The 15,093-nt window shown below is 33.4% G+C and overlaps 2 protein-coding genes across 2 annotated transcripts; both read right to left on the bottom strand.

Moving 5' to 3' along the window:
- Positions 1-332: 332 nt before the first annotated feature.
- Positions 333-1,038, bottom strand: LOC118038816 (ferredoxin). The gene has a single exon (XM_035045253.2). The coding sequence runs from the start codon at positions 953-955 to the stop codon at positions 515-517; it is 441 nt and encodes a 146-aa protein (XP_034901144.1). The 5' UTR covers positions 956-1,038; the 3' UTR covers positions 333-514.
- Positions 1,039-3,526: 2,488 nt separating this feature from the next.
- Positions 3,527-9,511, bottom strand: LOC118038817 (transmembrane 9 superfamily member 1). Its single transcript, XM_035045254.2, has 12 exons — positions 9,153-9,511; positions 8,080-8,275; positions 7,865-7,969; positions 7,526-7,543; positions 7,339-7,436; positions 7,096-7,248; positions 6,787-6,924; positions 6,451-6,617; positions 5,613-5,707; positions 5,152-5,525; positions 4,276-4,549; positions 3,527-3,949 (listed from the first exon to the last, which is right to left on the bottom strand). The coding sequence occupies exons 1-12, from the start codon at positions 9,252-9,254 to the stop codon at positions 3,882-3,884; spliced, it is 1,788 nt and encodes a 595-aa protein (XP_034901145.1). The 5' UTR covers positions 9,255-9,511; the 3' UTR covers positions 3,527-3,881.
- Between the last annotated feature and the right edge of the window lie 5,582 nt (positions 9,512-15,093).

The following is a 15,093-nucleotide window of genomic DNA, read 5'->3' as shown; positions in this document are numbered from 1 at the left end:
CACACAAAAACATGAAGAAAAGAAAAAAAAAAAAAAAGCATTATTCAATGAGCAGGAAAAGACTTATTCTCTTAATTTATAGTTGTAGATGCAACTGTAATTCTCTCGGTACAGGGCTCTTGCCTTCCCTTTCTTTTATCTGTGGCATAGAGAAGAAGATCTTAGCCCAACTAAGCTAAAAGGCACCTGGTTGCAAGTGAAGGCCACCAAGGCTGTGTTCGATACTGTGTTTTTAAGCTAAAACTGTTTCAGATTAAGCATCCAAAACAAATCGATTTTTACAGAAACACTTGCAAGAGTACACATGCGTGTGAGAGAGAGATCCATGGCGGTTGAGGAAACAATCCCATACACTAAGATTTATTAAGTAAACGCAGTTTCATTTGAGACTACAAATGAAGGAAGAAAAACTTGGGACAAATTAAATTACATGCTCAGTAACATTAGAGATAACAATCATAACCCCCCCCCCTGCCGGAACACCACCGACGACACAAACAGAAAGAGATCTTGTTTAACCGCTAAACTCTTCCTCTTTGTGTGTCTCGATGACAACATCAGACGTAGGATAAGCAACACAGGTGAGAACCCAGCCTTCCTCTATCTGGTCATCATCAAGGAAGCTAGCATCAGACTGGTCCACAGTCCCCTTCACAATCTTGCCAAGACATGAAGAGCATGAGCCAGCCCTGCATGAGTAGGGGAGGTCAATCTCTTCTGCCTCCTCAGCATGGTCAAGGATGTAGATGTCATGGGGGCATTCAAACTCCTTCTCACCGTCAGGAGTGATGAGCTTCACCGTGTGTGCAACTGCTTTAACACGTCCTCCTCGACTGGCTTTCAAGCCAAGAAGAGCCTCCCCCACTCTGGGAAGTGCCCGTAGGCTTGTCGCTGGCACCCGGCGAGTAAACGATGTGCTGACCATGGCGCTGGAGAGGGCTGCTGTGGTGGCCATTCTCTCTCTCTCTTCTCTCTCTCTCTCTGAGTGTGGGAGGCTGGACTGAGGCTACTGCTAGTGTTAGAATGATAAATGGTAGGTTTGTGGAAATGGTGTGGTTAAGAATAGGAGAAGTCAAGTGGCATACAATCCTATCTGCCAAATGGCAACCTTTGGTGGCTGGCGTTATCTTTCTATTATCACCACACACACACACACACACACACACACACACACACACACACACACACACACAGAGGTTCACCTTTCTTCACCAATACTGTGGCTGGCACAATCCCATGACAGTTTTTGGCATCTTTTGACTCGTTTTGCTATCATTTTTAATTTTAATTTGATGTTAAAAAAATATTTTGTAATCGGATTACTTGCAAATAAATACCAACTCCTCTAAAAAAAAATTATTATAATTATAATTATTAATTATAATAAACTCTAAGTCGCTTTTGGGAGAAACATTATAGCTAAAATTTGTGCTATTTTTTAACCAATTACATCTAAAAACAGATTAAAAACCAATTACGGCAAATTTATTAGGTAATGATAAAATTAAAAGAAAAAGACTAGAGGTTTAAAAGAAAGGGACTGAAGTGAGAAGACAGAGGGTAGTTTTAAAATTAGCATGAAAAGTTCTCTTTGGTTCTCATATTTTTCAAACCTTAAAATCTTGGCCCCTTGATTTTTCAAATAATTAATTTGATTTTCCTTTTTTTTTTTTTTTTTGCCTTTCAAAATGAACTTGGTGAGCTTGCTTAAAACGTTTGTTTGTTTTTTTTTTCCTTCTAATTATGCTTTTTTTTTTACTTGTTTATTTTTTAATATGTATTTTTAAAAAAACATTTTTTTTGGTTTATATTTAAATTAATACATCTTCTTTCTAATTGTTTATAAATTTTTTTAGTATTTGTTTTTAGTCCTAGATGCACGCCACCCAGGCTCCTGTGTTTGAACTTTTTTTTTTGTTTATTGGGTTTTTTTATAGATTTTTATGATGTATTTTTTACTAAAATATAATTTAACTTTTACTTAGTTTATGAATACATTTTTTAAAAAAAAAAGATCTTAGGAGGGATTCTTTATGTGTGGAATCTTACTTAAGTTTTTTTTTCTCTCTTTAATTTAATTAAATCATTTTTCTATGTATTTTTTTTATTGTTGTTTTATCGGATAAAAAATTGGCTCTAATAAACCATGTTATTAAATATAATTGAGTTTATGATCCGTGTTTTAAGATCATATGTCTACAGCCACATATATCTCTTAAGTTTCCAATTTATTACATAATTAAATATCGTTTGGTTTTTAATCGGTTTTCATAGAAAATAACAGTTTTTTTTTTTCTAATATCTACAACCTTGATAATTTATATATTTTTATTTTATTCAATTGATTTCATGTATTTATCATATAATTATTTAATTAGATAAAAAATTAACTTTAATAAATAAAATTATTAAATACAATCGGTTAAATAACATATGCTACGAGATCAAATATCTTAATTTATATTTATTACTTGATTTTTTTAGTTTCATCTTTAATTATCATTAATGATTTTTTTTCATTCATTAACATGAATAATTTTTGATTTATTTAATTAAATATATGTATAAACTTTTTAATTTATATTGAAAGACTTATTTTGTTAAAAAATACATTAGAAAAGCCTGCAAATTCAATGTTTCTGCTGGAATTTTATTTTTTATATTATGACCACATGTCAAATAGCCAGTAAATTTTCTAAATATTGATTTCAAAATACACCTTGGAAAACCAATAAAGAAAAAGAACTGTACCGTCCCTTTGAAATGAATGGTTGGGATATTTTGAATCCTTTAGCAACTCGTCGTTCTTTTTTTCCCGTCGCCGTACTACAGACAGGGAACTTCAGCCCAGCCACGCATCATGCTACGAACACCACATAAATGATTGTGAACACCATTGTTCTAATCATCTTGGACTTTTCCAAACCCTAATGTTCCTCAGATCACAAAATTCATGGCCTACGGGACTAAACCACACCACATGTTTTTCAGGGCCAGACAAAATTGCTCTTGCTTTATTAGAGGGTGTTTAAGAGTATAATTACTTTTGTTTTTTAAAAATACATTTTATTTTAAAATATATTAAAATAATATTTTTTATTTTTAAAAAACTAATTTTAATATCATCACATTAAAATATATATAAAAATATTAATTTAAAAAATATATTTCATTTCTTTCAAAACATTTCGAGAACATAATATCAATGACACCCCCCTTAATGCCCAGGGATTTAGCAGCGTTCAAAGCAAGTAGAGATAATAACAAAACACAAGGTGAATCTTAAAGTGCAGATATTGCTTTAAAAAATGTATGGCTTAGGAATCAACAAAACCGGCCTTGTCAAGATTTTGTTTCCCATGAACATGTCGAACACGAAGTTACAAGAATGTTCAATGCCAAATTACTTGGCAGAAACAGCAGAAAATAGCATAGTTTTGCAGCAGAGCAAGATGCATTCCTGAACCTAAACATGACCGTTCTTCCCAAGATCAGTTAGCAGTAAAAACAAATTCACCAAAAAAGAGAGGATAATAGGCACCCGTCCTTAGTGTTGTGCACCTACTTCCATAGCAAAACGTATAGCAAAATGACAGGGGTTTGATATATTTTTCTAGCTTCACAGATTACAAAACAATCTCTCAATTCTAAATTACGACTATCACTTACAGCAGGGGAAGAAAACCAAAAAATATCTCAGGGCTTCCCTTTGTCCAGAGAAAGAATAAATTTATACCCCATCCCAAAACCCTGTTCCATCATCTGTTGCGTTGTTAAGTCCCCCATACATGAACGGAGGCTTCATCTAAGAAATTATTGTCTCAACAATAACAACATGCTCCGACGAAGCACAATCAGGTCTAAATTTCATCGGTGAAGTCCTAGTCGCATTTAATGTTCTTATAGATCCTCCTCACAAACAAATTGGAGCCTAGATAACCAACAGCTCCTGCACATGCAAATAAAAAAAGGCATATCAATCATTAAGAGAGAAGAACAAAAGGGCATGATTAGGGCATCCTTGCTCCCTGGTCACTCAAGTCTCAAATTGCATCAATCACTACCCAAATTGCTAGTATTTGCTCTCTACTAGCAACTTGTTGTCTCGGTGGGGCTCGTCACAAGTTACAACAGGACAAACTAACAAGTATAATCTGTTTCCCATCAGAAACAAGAGGGGAAATTTTAGTGAGAATAGACATTTGAATAAGTCAGCACTAATGCAACAGTGACTGCAGTATTATGCAATATAAACAACAAAAATATCATACTCACCACAGAGAATTCCCAATCCAAGACAGAACATCAAAGTGTATCCAAAATAGAAGCTGGTCTGGAAGAAGCCTGACATCTTAGTCTTCACGGAGTAGTAATATATTGAGTACAAGTACACATAAACAGCTGTTGAGGCAGCAGAGAAGAATGAAGTCCACTGCCAGTGATAGTTCTCAGCATTAAGCAAGAAATATGTCCCCACTATTGTTACACAAACTGTTACAATAATGAGAATCAGGAAAACAAGCAGCATAAAGCCATATACATAGTACACCTGTCAACCAGTAACAGCAGCAAGGTTAGTACAGCGTCAAGCAGATACATTGCTTAATCTGTATTATGCATTTGTTTTCCAGTTCTCATCCATAAACAAAAGACTTATGAGTGATCAGAAACATTTTAATGCACATAAAACCTATCTGAACAGGCAAGCCACTCAATAAAATAAAAACTAAGATAGGGTACCCAAGAAAACAGTCACTCAAGTTTAAATTGGATTTGAACACAGAATGGTTAGTATATATTATTTTTGCAACATGCTTTTTCCGAGCAGGAAAAAAATTATGTTGAAGTTCTTCATTCGTTTTAAGAGATTTGGCCAGACATAGATAAGCATGTCCATGCCCTTGTGAAATAGAACTCCAAATAGGTTATTAAGCAATGAGGTTATATAGAAAATTAAATCCGCTTGAAGTCTGGCAACGTAACAAACTACCGTCATACACATTAGATGAAAGTTTTAGGCCTTAAACTTATACACGATATTTGCTCCACACAAAAACACAGTGAAAATCAAGGGTATCAAGAAACAATCATTATACACGAGATTAATATAATTTGACTTGTTCCAATAAAAAATAAAACAGATATGTTCACCTTGTAATTCCAGAAGGATGTGAAGACAAAGTACATCTCAATGAATATGCTGCCAAAGGGCAAAAGTCCTCCCATCATTGAGACCACAGATGGTGTGAGGTACCATTTCTTCTCAGGAATTGGACGGGGAATGGTTTTCACACGACATGGATTGTTTGGAGCACCACTCCAATTTCTTCCAACAACAGTGCCAAGAAGGGCCAGAGGGAAGGAGATGAAAGCCCATATTACAAAAACAACCACCATGGTGCCAAAGGGAATTGCAGCTAAAGATCCATAGAATATAGCAATTGTGTTCAGGATGAACCCAATGCCAAAGCACATAAATGGAAATAGACAGGCAGTGAGAATCATCGACTTGATCCAACTTTTACCTGGCAGCCAAAATAGAGCCAAAAGCAAATGATAAAGGATGACAAAGAGAACAGAAAATCAGCTGACTAATGGACAAAGATGCATACCTCCATGGCGAGAATACATCCCCCCGCTCACATAACCAGCAATAAATGATGTGAGAGCATAACATACTATGAAAGTCGTGACAATTGCTCCTCTCCTGCAACACATAAATAGCATCAAACATTACCTCACAAGCAATGACTGAAAGGGAAGAAAAAAGATTACAGCAAGAATACCCCAAACTTTTTTGCTGGTTAAAGTTTACATCACTTGGTTTCAAGACATTCAGTATCCAACAAAAGACCAATTTTAAGAGTAGGTGGTGGTTGGATAAAGTAGAAATGAGGGGTACAGGTATGCTAACTGTTGAGGATCAGTTGGGTAAAAGTAACCTGCAAAGAGATGCACGCCCCTTGCAGATTTATGTTTGTTATGGTTCAGTGGCTTGTTCAATGAGAAGAAAGATTAAGGCAAATGAGAGGGTTTTTTGAATTAAACAGAAAAAAGATGATTTAACAAGCAAGTCAAGATTGGCCACTGTAGATGTCCTAAGTAGATGAACCTAGGGCACTTTGATTCCATATATGGAATAAATAAAGGCACTATTTGATGTCAACACATGTTTGACAATCATGTAACATGTAGCTTGCAGGATGACTCAAGTACTAATCTTAAATGGAGACCATTTAAAGAAGATAGTGCAGAGTATAACAAGAAAAGAAGTTCAAGATAACAATCTTCAAGGAAATTGCAATCGCCAATATGCACCAGCGCTATAGTACAGAAAAATGATAGCTGCAATGGATTGTTAGTTCAAATATTAAATTTGCCTGCTGATGATCAATTATAAAACATATAAATATGATAAATTGTATAGCATGGGGTAATATCTTAACATACCCGACATACAACGTTCCAACAATTGCCATCAAGATGACAAGAAGCACAAGCATCGCTAGCTGAGCACCTGTTCCAACGACAGCTGAGAGAACAACCAAACTGCGAGGTGGCCGGAAAACATCCCCATGAACAAGTTTCCAGCCAGTCTCCTCACTAACATCTCTTTCCTGAGAATGTCAGTATAATTAGCACAATTAACAATATATTGATAAATAAAAAAGAGAGTAATCAGACCAGTCAGAATCTACAAGAATTCTCTATAAAAACATCAAAGATAAAAAATTATTCACAATAAACCCATTATTTAAACAATAACAAGAATCGGGAGAAGTATACCAAAGACTCCACCAGATCATCATCATCCCGAGCATATTTTGCATAGTCATTTCTAAGTGTCCGCATCAAAATCATTGACACTAAACCAGTGAGAAAGATAACCATCATGAATGAATTGAAGATGGAAAACCAATGGATCTGCACTTTCAAATGAATTTATAACTAAATAAGTAAAATTAAACAAATAGACAAATTACACAATTAAACAGTCAATAATCCAACCCACAATCAAAAGTTTTTGTAGAACTAATGAAACAACGTAAATCAAGATAGCAAACAATGAGAAGCACAATACTAAACCAATGTTACCTGATGCTCAAAGAAGGGGTAGTCCAAGTAAACATCAAAGCGACGTGCAAAACTGACATTAGTCAAAGACCATTTGACAGAATATGTCATCTCCAACACTGTCCCAGCTTCAAGGGGCTTTGGATTCTCTTGTGTGAGATTGACATGAATAATCTGCAAGCGAAGATGCTTTTAGAATTGATGAGAAAAAAAAATAGCAATGCCATTAATAGAAAGTCATATGGAAGTTCAGGAACCACAAACCTGATCTTTATTATATTTGATAGTGATGCTCTTATGCGTGAAAAGGAGATGTTTTCCATTATCACTGTTCTTATCAGGACGCAATTCACCCACAAAACCTAAAATATAAATAAGGATATATTCAAGAATAAATTATCCAGTCAAATTGAGAGAAAAGTACAACAATGTAAGTTCAGTGAATACATACCCCATAGTGGCAGATCATCTGAACTTGCAATCAGAATCCCAAAGATCACAAACCAGAGACAAAAGGACAGAAAAGTAAACAATGAGCATCCCAGTATACAAAGGAAACTTCCAAGATATAATTTAAAAGATCATGTAAACCTCCAAAAAAAAAACCCACATGCACACACTCATGCTGCATGATAGAGGGAAACAGAGGGAAGGAAGCACAAACAGAGTAGAGGAATCTTGACCATTAAATAAACAGAAGCCTTAACAAACTGATATCTAATAAACATATGCACCACAACACTTTCATCCACACAAACAACAGATCTGAAGAATACAGCTCAAAACATACCAATGAAGAATTCGAACCAATAACTGTTCTCAATTGCATCCTTGAATTGTTTGACCTTTGCTTCATCAAGTTCAAGCTTACAAATACCAGCTTTGTCCACATTCTCTGTTAAAAACAAAAATAAGAACAGAAAAGGACGTCAATTTAAATGCAACAACAAACATATGGTCAGATTCCACCAGAAAAGTTAATGCACAAGAAAAGAATTTACGTACTCGCAAACTTTAAGTCAATCTGGCTATCAATAAGCTCATTTCCACCGAGGACCTCGCCAAGGCCACCCCATTTGTGCGTCCCATCATTGCTAGATGGATGGCAAAATGGAAGGCTGTAATAGTTGTATGTCTCTTGTGGATTGTTATAAGGACCCACTTTGTTTACCCAAAGCTTAACTGCTTCATCTTGTCCATACTGCAGATGTAATTTAAAAAAAAAAAATTGTCATTGGAGAATAAATTAAAAGCATAGCAAGAGATTGGTTGAAGAACACATTTCATTTAAATAAAACCATCAGGACAATCATAAGAAGATTCAAGCTAGTAAGCTCATATAAAGACAAGGAGCACATCTTACTGCTAACATATCAAGACAAGAAACATCACTTTACTCTCAAAAAATGGAATCTGTCTCCCACTCTAGATAGTTGGTCACTCTTCCTAGTCTGCTCTTGTCATCGAAAATCATGCCATAGTCAAATTTTCCCATTCCTCACAAACATATGTATATAAAAAAATCAAATTTAAAGCAACTACAAGATGTAAATATCATCACACTAAGTCACACGTCCTCTGAACGACAAGATAAACACGAAACACTACAGCTTAACAGTCATTCCCAAAATCTTTCCTTGAGAAAATTCAACTTCAATTGCTCCTGATTAAGTTCATCCTATCCATTAAACAAGGTGCATTGAACCAGCAAAGTGAATTTCAGCATCAAATCTTGCCAACCAACAAACAAAACACCTTTCACAACGCAATGTATAAGCTGTCATTTGCAAAATTGAGACTCGGTCAAGAGGTGGTTTTTTTATAATAAAAAGAGTGTTCCCTAATGAGAATTAAGCCAACGAATTCCCTATAATGTAATCCAAAAAGATCCGGTCATAAGCAGATCCAACTTTCCAATAATTCATTAATTTTATACAAGAAAACGATGCAAAACCTTGCAGATCTGAGTCGAATTCGTGAACTTAATACATAAAACCTAAAGAGCGAATCACTATTGGTGAGTGCACCTGAGTCAGAACTAAACAAATAGGGTTTGAGATATCAAAATTTCAGTTTACCCTGTGATCTGCGTCGAAGGCGAGAGCGGGAGAGAGGAGGAGGAGGAGGAGGAGGAGGGAAATGAAGGCGATGAGAGGCAGAGATCGAATGGCGGAGGACATGGCGATCGCCGGTGACGGAAGGATCTGACGGTCAAGATTCGGTCAATCAAATCAAATCAAACCAAATTTCTCTCTCTTTTTATTTCAAAAACCTTTTTCTCAAGGACGGATGAATTCTCTCGGGTTGCTCTGATTTTTCCCGTTACAGAAAGAGAGAAAGTGAGAGACAGTGTTGTATTGTAATGCCAGGAGGATTCTCAGATTTGCGAGTTCTTAATTCTAAAGGGGTTTTTTTTTTTCTTTTTTAATAGTTATAAAAGTTGACCGGATGATGGGTTATGATCAGCCGTGGCCCGTGATTAATAACGGACTCAGATTTTATTTTGATTTGGTTTTTTTATTAAGATTTTGTTAGGGATATCATTTTAATTGAGGTTTTTAAAATTTATTTATTTTTTTGTTTTGAAGTAATTTTTTGATGTTTTTATATTAATTTAATATATTAATATAAAAAATTAAAAAAACATTATTTTAATATACTTTCAAGTAAAAACACTCTTTGAAAAACAACTGCTACCATTGTTATAAACATTCTTAAAATCTAATGTGATTAAACTTAAATATTTAGCATGTCAATTTGATGATCTATTGATATAGAATTTGGCCTGCTCTAAGTTTCAAATTAAACTTATATTGGATAAGAGTTGACTCAGTAAAATCTAAACATTATAAATGAACTTACAACCTAATTGTCTCAATCAAAAATTGATTTGATTTTTTTTAAAATCAAAATAACTTGTTTAGATTTAAAAAAAAATCCTTGAAATAATATTATTTTGAATTAATTCAAATTAACCTACCTCAACTCGTGACTCGGGTTTTAAATCAAGTCATGAGTCTAATTCAATTGGATAACTTTAATTAAAACGCGTAAAAAAACATTAGGTTGATCCACTAACTTATGATTTAACCTAATCAACAATAGTCTAAACTTTTTTTTTCTAGTAGCAAGAATGACAACATATATAGACTTTATGGAGATCTCATCTAAGGAAGTTGAATTGTTATCGCGTTCAAATAAAAAAGTTAAATTGGATTCAAGAAAACAACTTGTAATGGAGGAAATTAGTTTAGATTTGTTGAAGAAGTCAGAAGTAACCAATAAGGTTTTAGTTACAAGGATCCTGTTATGGTGGCTTCCTATTTGAATAAGAAGATGGTTGAAGATTGTCAAGAGAAGATTATATTTTGAAGGATGATGAAAGGATTTTGGTAAGGATGAATGTGCACTTATTAAATTGTTCGTTGAAGATAAATGAAGAATTAGGAACCTTGATGTCAAACTATAATTATCAAAATTATAGGATGAAAGGTTGGTTATACATAGTTAATGAAAATGGTCCATATTTTATGGAAGATTAATGGTGATCTAGGGTTGGTGGATTTGGGAAACAATTTCTTCCTTCCCTCCAATCCTAAGGATCGTGATTACATTATTTTTAGGTTTATGGATGATGGCAGACTAGTATCTCATAGTGAGGCAATACATATCCAAATTTTAATCATTACAAAGCAACAATTGAAAAGGTCATTGTATGGGTAAGGTTGTTTGGAATTTTACAATAATACGATCATATGAAAAATTAGAGACATATTGGATAGGATGACCTTTTTCGATTCTCATGGAAATCATGCTAGAATCTATGTGGAAATGGACCTTATAAAGCCTTTATTGTTGAAGTTCAAATTAAGAATGGGGTTTAGTCATGTAGTAAATGAAGGCCTTCATCTAATGTGTTTTAATAATGGTTAATATAATCATAAGAAGGAATCATGCCTTTATATACATCATCCTGCTAAAGTGTATTTGAAGTGAATGGTATAAGTAATAACAATATGTTTTAGACAACTAACATGGTGATCAGACCGAAGGTGGCAGGAACATATAATAATGAATAATTGCGAAGAATACAAGGAAAAAATTAAACAAAAGAATTGTGATCATGGAGTTAAGGAAGCCATTTGATTTTGGTTAGAGATCTCGTATAGATACTACAACAGTCAAGCCTAAGAAAAAGATTAAAAAAACTAATTTACCGGAGGGTTATTGGCTCAACATGATACAAGGTTCGAACATGAAAATTGAAGTAATTAGGGTGGAAAATAACGAGATTGTTGGTGTTGGGCCAACTTTAGAGGGCATGAAATAAAGATAATGATATTTCTATTAAGGAAATTTTCGTAGGAAATTATAACATAAAAAAAGGCCAAAATAGTAAATAGGTTGGTAAAAAGGACTCTATTCATGGACCTCAAGTCCTTAGCCACAGAAAACCAAAATGGCCAAAATCAGTTACTCTTATTTGGTTTTAATACATGAGATTCTTTTTATCCTAAAGATTCTTAAACGAGAGTTTTTTCACCTGTTTTGTCTATTGGTCCATGTGATAATTTTAAGATTCTAACCAAGCTCTTAGTGAATCACCTTAAAATCTTTATGCCAAAGTTAGTCACTAAATATCAGAGCAACTTTGTCATAAGTTGATGATCAATTAGGGTGAGATTTCATTAGAGACACACTAGTGGATGCAGGTTTCCCTCCTCAATTTATAGAACTTGTTATGCATTATATTAAGAGGGTGTTTGGCATTGAGGTTGAACCTACTTTTCGAAAAATTTCAAATTTTTTTTTTTTGCTAAAATTGAGTGCGGTTTGTACCTTTTGGATCGTTTTGATGTGCTGATATCAAAAATGATTTTTAAAAAATAAAAAAACATTATTTGCATGCTTTTCGGCACGAAAAGCTATTTGAAAAACAACCTCTACCACACTCCCAAACACCCTCTAAGACTACTGCCCATTGTTCTTTTGAATGGCAGCCTTTTGTTTAGTTTCACACCTACGAGTAGTATTTTACAAGGTGATCCTCTCTCTCTAATATTTTTGTTTTGTGTCTCTAAATGTTATCCTAGCTTATTTTTAAGATGGTTGAGACAGGTTCATGGATTCTTTTTAATGTTAGTAGGAAAAGACCTTAGGTATCTCATCCATGTTTTGCGGATGATATATTTCTCTTTGTTGAAACTAGTGAGATCCATCTGAAATAAGTAGTGCACTATTTGAATTTGTCATGTGATTTTTGGGATATAAGGTAAATGTTAGTAAAACTAAGATGTTTTTCTCCAAAAATATGTCACTCACACTAGCAAAATTAATCAGTCATAGTAATGGTTTTGCCATTACTGAAGATCTTAAGAAGTATTTAGGGTTCCTTTCTTGCACTGATGGATTAATAAGCAAACCTATAATTACATTATTGAGAACATGCATAAGAAGTTAGCTTGTTAGAAATCCAAGAATTTATCCTTAGTAGGGATAATTACACTATGTGAATCAATCCTTACAATGGTCCTTTTATATCACATGTTGTCCTTGCTTATTTCTAAATATCTATGTTATAAGATTAAGAAAAATGTTATGGATTTATATGAGGAGAGAACTTTACAAAGATAGAGTTCACCTTATCAATTGTCTAAGCTAGATAGAGGTTACAAGGCCTTCATTATGAGATTAGAATGGGGGTATTATATATGATAGTACTAGTAGTTGGGTGAGTGTCTTACAAGGAAAACATATCAAGTCGTAGGATCGCATCCCTCGGGTTGAGGCTAAAGGTAAAGACTTTATGTTATAAAAAGCAATATGTAAAGTTTAGCCTTAAGTTCTTGATGGTATGGGTTGGTCTTTTAGGAGGGGAACACATATTTAGTTTTGGAAGGCTAGTTAGTTGCAAAGGTTTAGGCCATTAATGCACTATGCATGTAAAAGATACCATAAGTGATATTAAACATTACTGTTGTGAAAATGGTGTCTAATAATAGACTATGAAAGTGGGAAGTCTATCCTCATTTACTTCTCGCAGGTGGTATAATGGTCATAGCAAACTACCCTTCTCTTCTAGTACGATGAAGGGTGATTCAGTCTTCTAACGTAATTATTCTAGTGGTATGTTTTCGATTAGGTTGCTTGTAATATCCAGGTAGGGATATTGAGTCATAATATTATATAGATCCTATATAGAAATTAATTTGCAAATGGAATAAACCAAAAAGAATCAATGCATTTATATGGATTGTCTCCCATAAAAGTATGTTGATAAATGAATCCCAAATACTTTAAATATTGGCTAAAGATCCTTATTGTCATAATTGTCCATAAAAAATAAATTCTGATATTCATGTTTTAAGAAACTATCCCATTACTTATAAGGTATGGAAGGCTCTCATCAAGCCCGGTGATAAGTTGAGTTTTTTAGTGTAGATTTAATCTCATAGGTTAATAAACAACTTTCTGTTTGGAATTGTGGTCTAATATATATAGAAGTGGAGAAACCTAAGAATTCTTAACAAGAAGCCCATGCTAAACTCCAATCTTTAAAATGCAATAAGGTGGCTTATTGTAGACATTAAACCCGATAACAAGGTCAATGCGAATTATTTAAACAATAACAAATAAGTTTGTGTGGTTATTAGAAATATACCCCTTAGAGCAGGTAAAATTAATGTTCAATAATCTAGGTTAATGTTCAGTTTTGCAAGATTACATTCAATTTTATTAACCTAGAATAATTAAAGCTTTTGAGACTAAATTTGAAACTTAAACAAATATTTAGTCCTTGTTTTTTGCTAACATCAGGAAAAAAAATTAAATAGGTAGGGGAACTATTTAGCCATTTTTTATCACTATACTTTTTTTTATTCAATTTTATTGTTTCACACTAAGGTTATTTAGGATTAAACTCAATGGTTTGTTTCAATTGCCTATATACCGGGATCTTGTGACATCAATAAAAAAAAATGGCGCTTGATTGATGCTTGGTTTGGCAAGATAAAATTAAATGTTATTAATTTAAAATAATTAAAGATTTAGGGTCCAAATTTAAAACTGAAACAAATGTGCATCACTATTTTTGTGAGGTCATGGACTAAAGTGTCACACGTAGCGCGTGTGGCGTGGCAGGATGTTAAAGAGTCATTATCTAGTTGCTTGGTTCAGGGTCACTAAGAGACCTGGGCGGACTGGTTGTAATAAAAAAAATGTATTAACACCCTCAGCGCACTTTACATGAGGTAAGTTGCATTTTGTGGTCTGGATGTGGTTTAAAGGTGTTGATAAATTCCTAACCAGTGGTCTAATTATGGCTCAAAACAAAGATTTACGCTCATAAATAAATCTGACATTTCGAATTTATTATGAACTCGTATACCTAGGTAAATTCTTATAAAAAAAATCAATGTAGGTGCTCTTAAAAGGTTCACCTATCTTGACAGATAAAAGTGTTTTCCACAACTCGTAAATTGTGATGAAAAATACTCTCAATTAAAATTGGTAAATATCCAAAATAATTATGAAAATTTTATAGTCAACTCTTGATACTTAAATATCAACCTATTTGTAGGTCCAACATTTATATCAAAATATTGACATTTAATTTTCAAGAATTTAAATTTTTAGGGTTATTGAAATATTAGTCAAATTCTTAATAAATTTTACAAACTTATTGTAAATTCTAAAATGCAAAAAAATAAAACAATTCTTTTCTAAAACAATGCTAAAAACATTTTTTCTCTCTCTTTTTTAAAATGCAAATTTTGTAAGGATTGGGTCGTATGTAACAAGAAAAAAAAATTATTTTTTTACCCGAACGAGTAAACCTGAAATTTTTGGTTCGACCATAATCCAAACCAAAATCCATTGTTTTGACTCAAAAAACAAACCAGAACCTAAACCAGAATCTAAAATGAATCAAACTAAGAAAAAAATCAAAAAATCTTTATCAAACAAATCAAAACCAATAAAAACAAAGGACATGAATAACACCAAAGAACATTCAACATG

The sequence above is a fragment of the Populus alba genome, chromosome 4, assembly GCF_005239225.2.
Source record: "Populus alba chromosome 4, ASM523922v2, whole genome shotgun sequence".
Lineage (NCBI taxonomy): Eukaryota > Viridiplantae > Streptophyta > Magnoliopsida > Malpighiales > Salicaceae > Populus > Populus alba.
Note: the sequence above shows the minus strand (reverse complement) of the source record. Positions and strands in the feature narration are given on the sequence as shown.

Coding starts and splice junctions, on each gene's coding strand:
- LOC118038817 (XM_035045254.2), bottom strand. CDS start 9,254: ATGTCCTCCGCCATTCGATCTCTGCCTCTCATCGCCTTCATTTCCCTC. Junction 7,249..7,338: donor TCAAATATAATAAAGATCAG/GTTTGTGGTTCC, acceptor CTTCGCTTGCAG/ATTATTCATGTCAATCTCAC. Junction 5,708..6,450: donor GTTGGAACGTTGTATGTCGG/GTATGTTAAGAT, acceptor TATGTGTTGCAG/GAGAGGAGCAATTGTCACGA.
- LOC118038816 (XM_035045253.2), bottom strand. CDS start 955: ATGGCCACCACAGCAGCCCTCTCCAGCGCCATGGTCAGCACATCGTTT.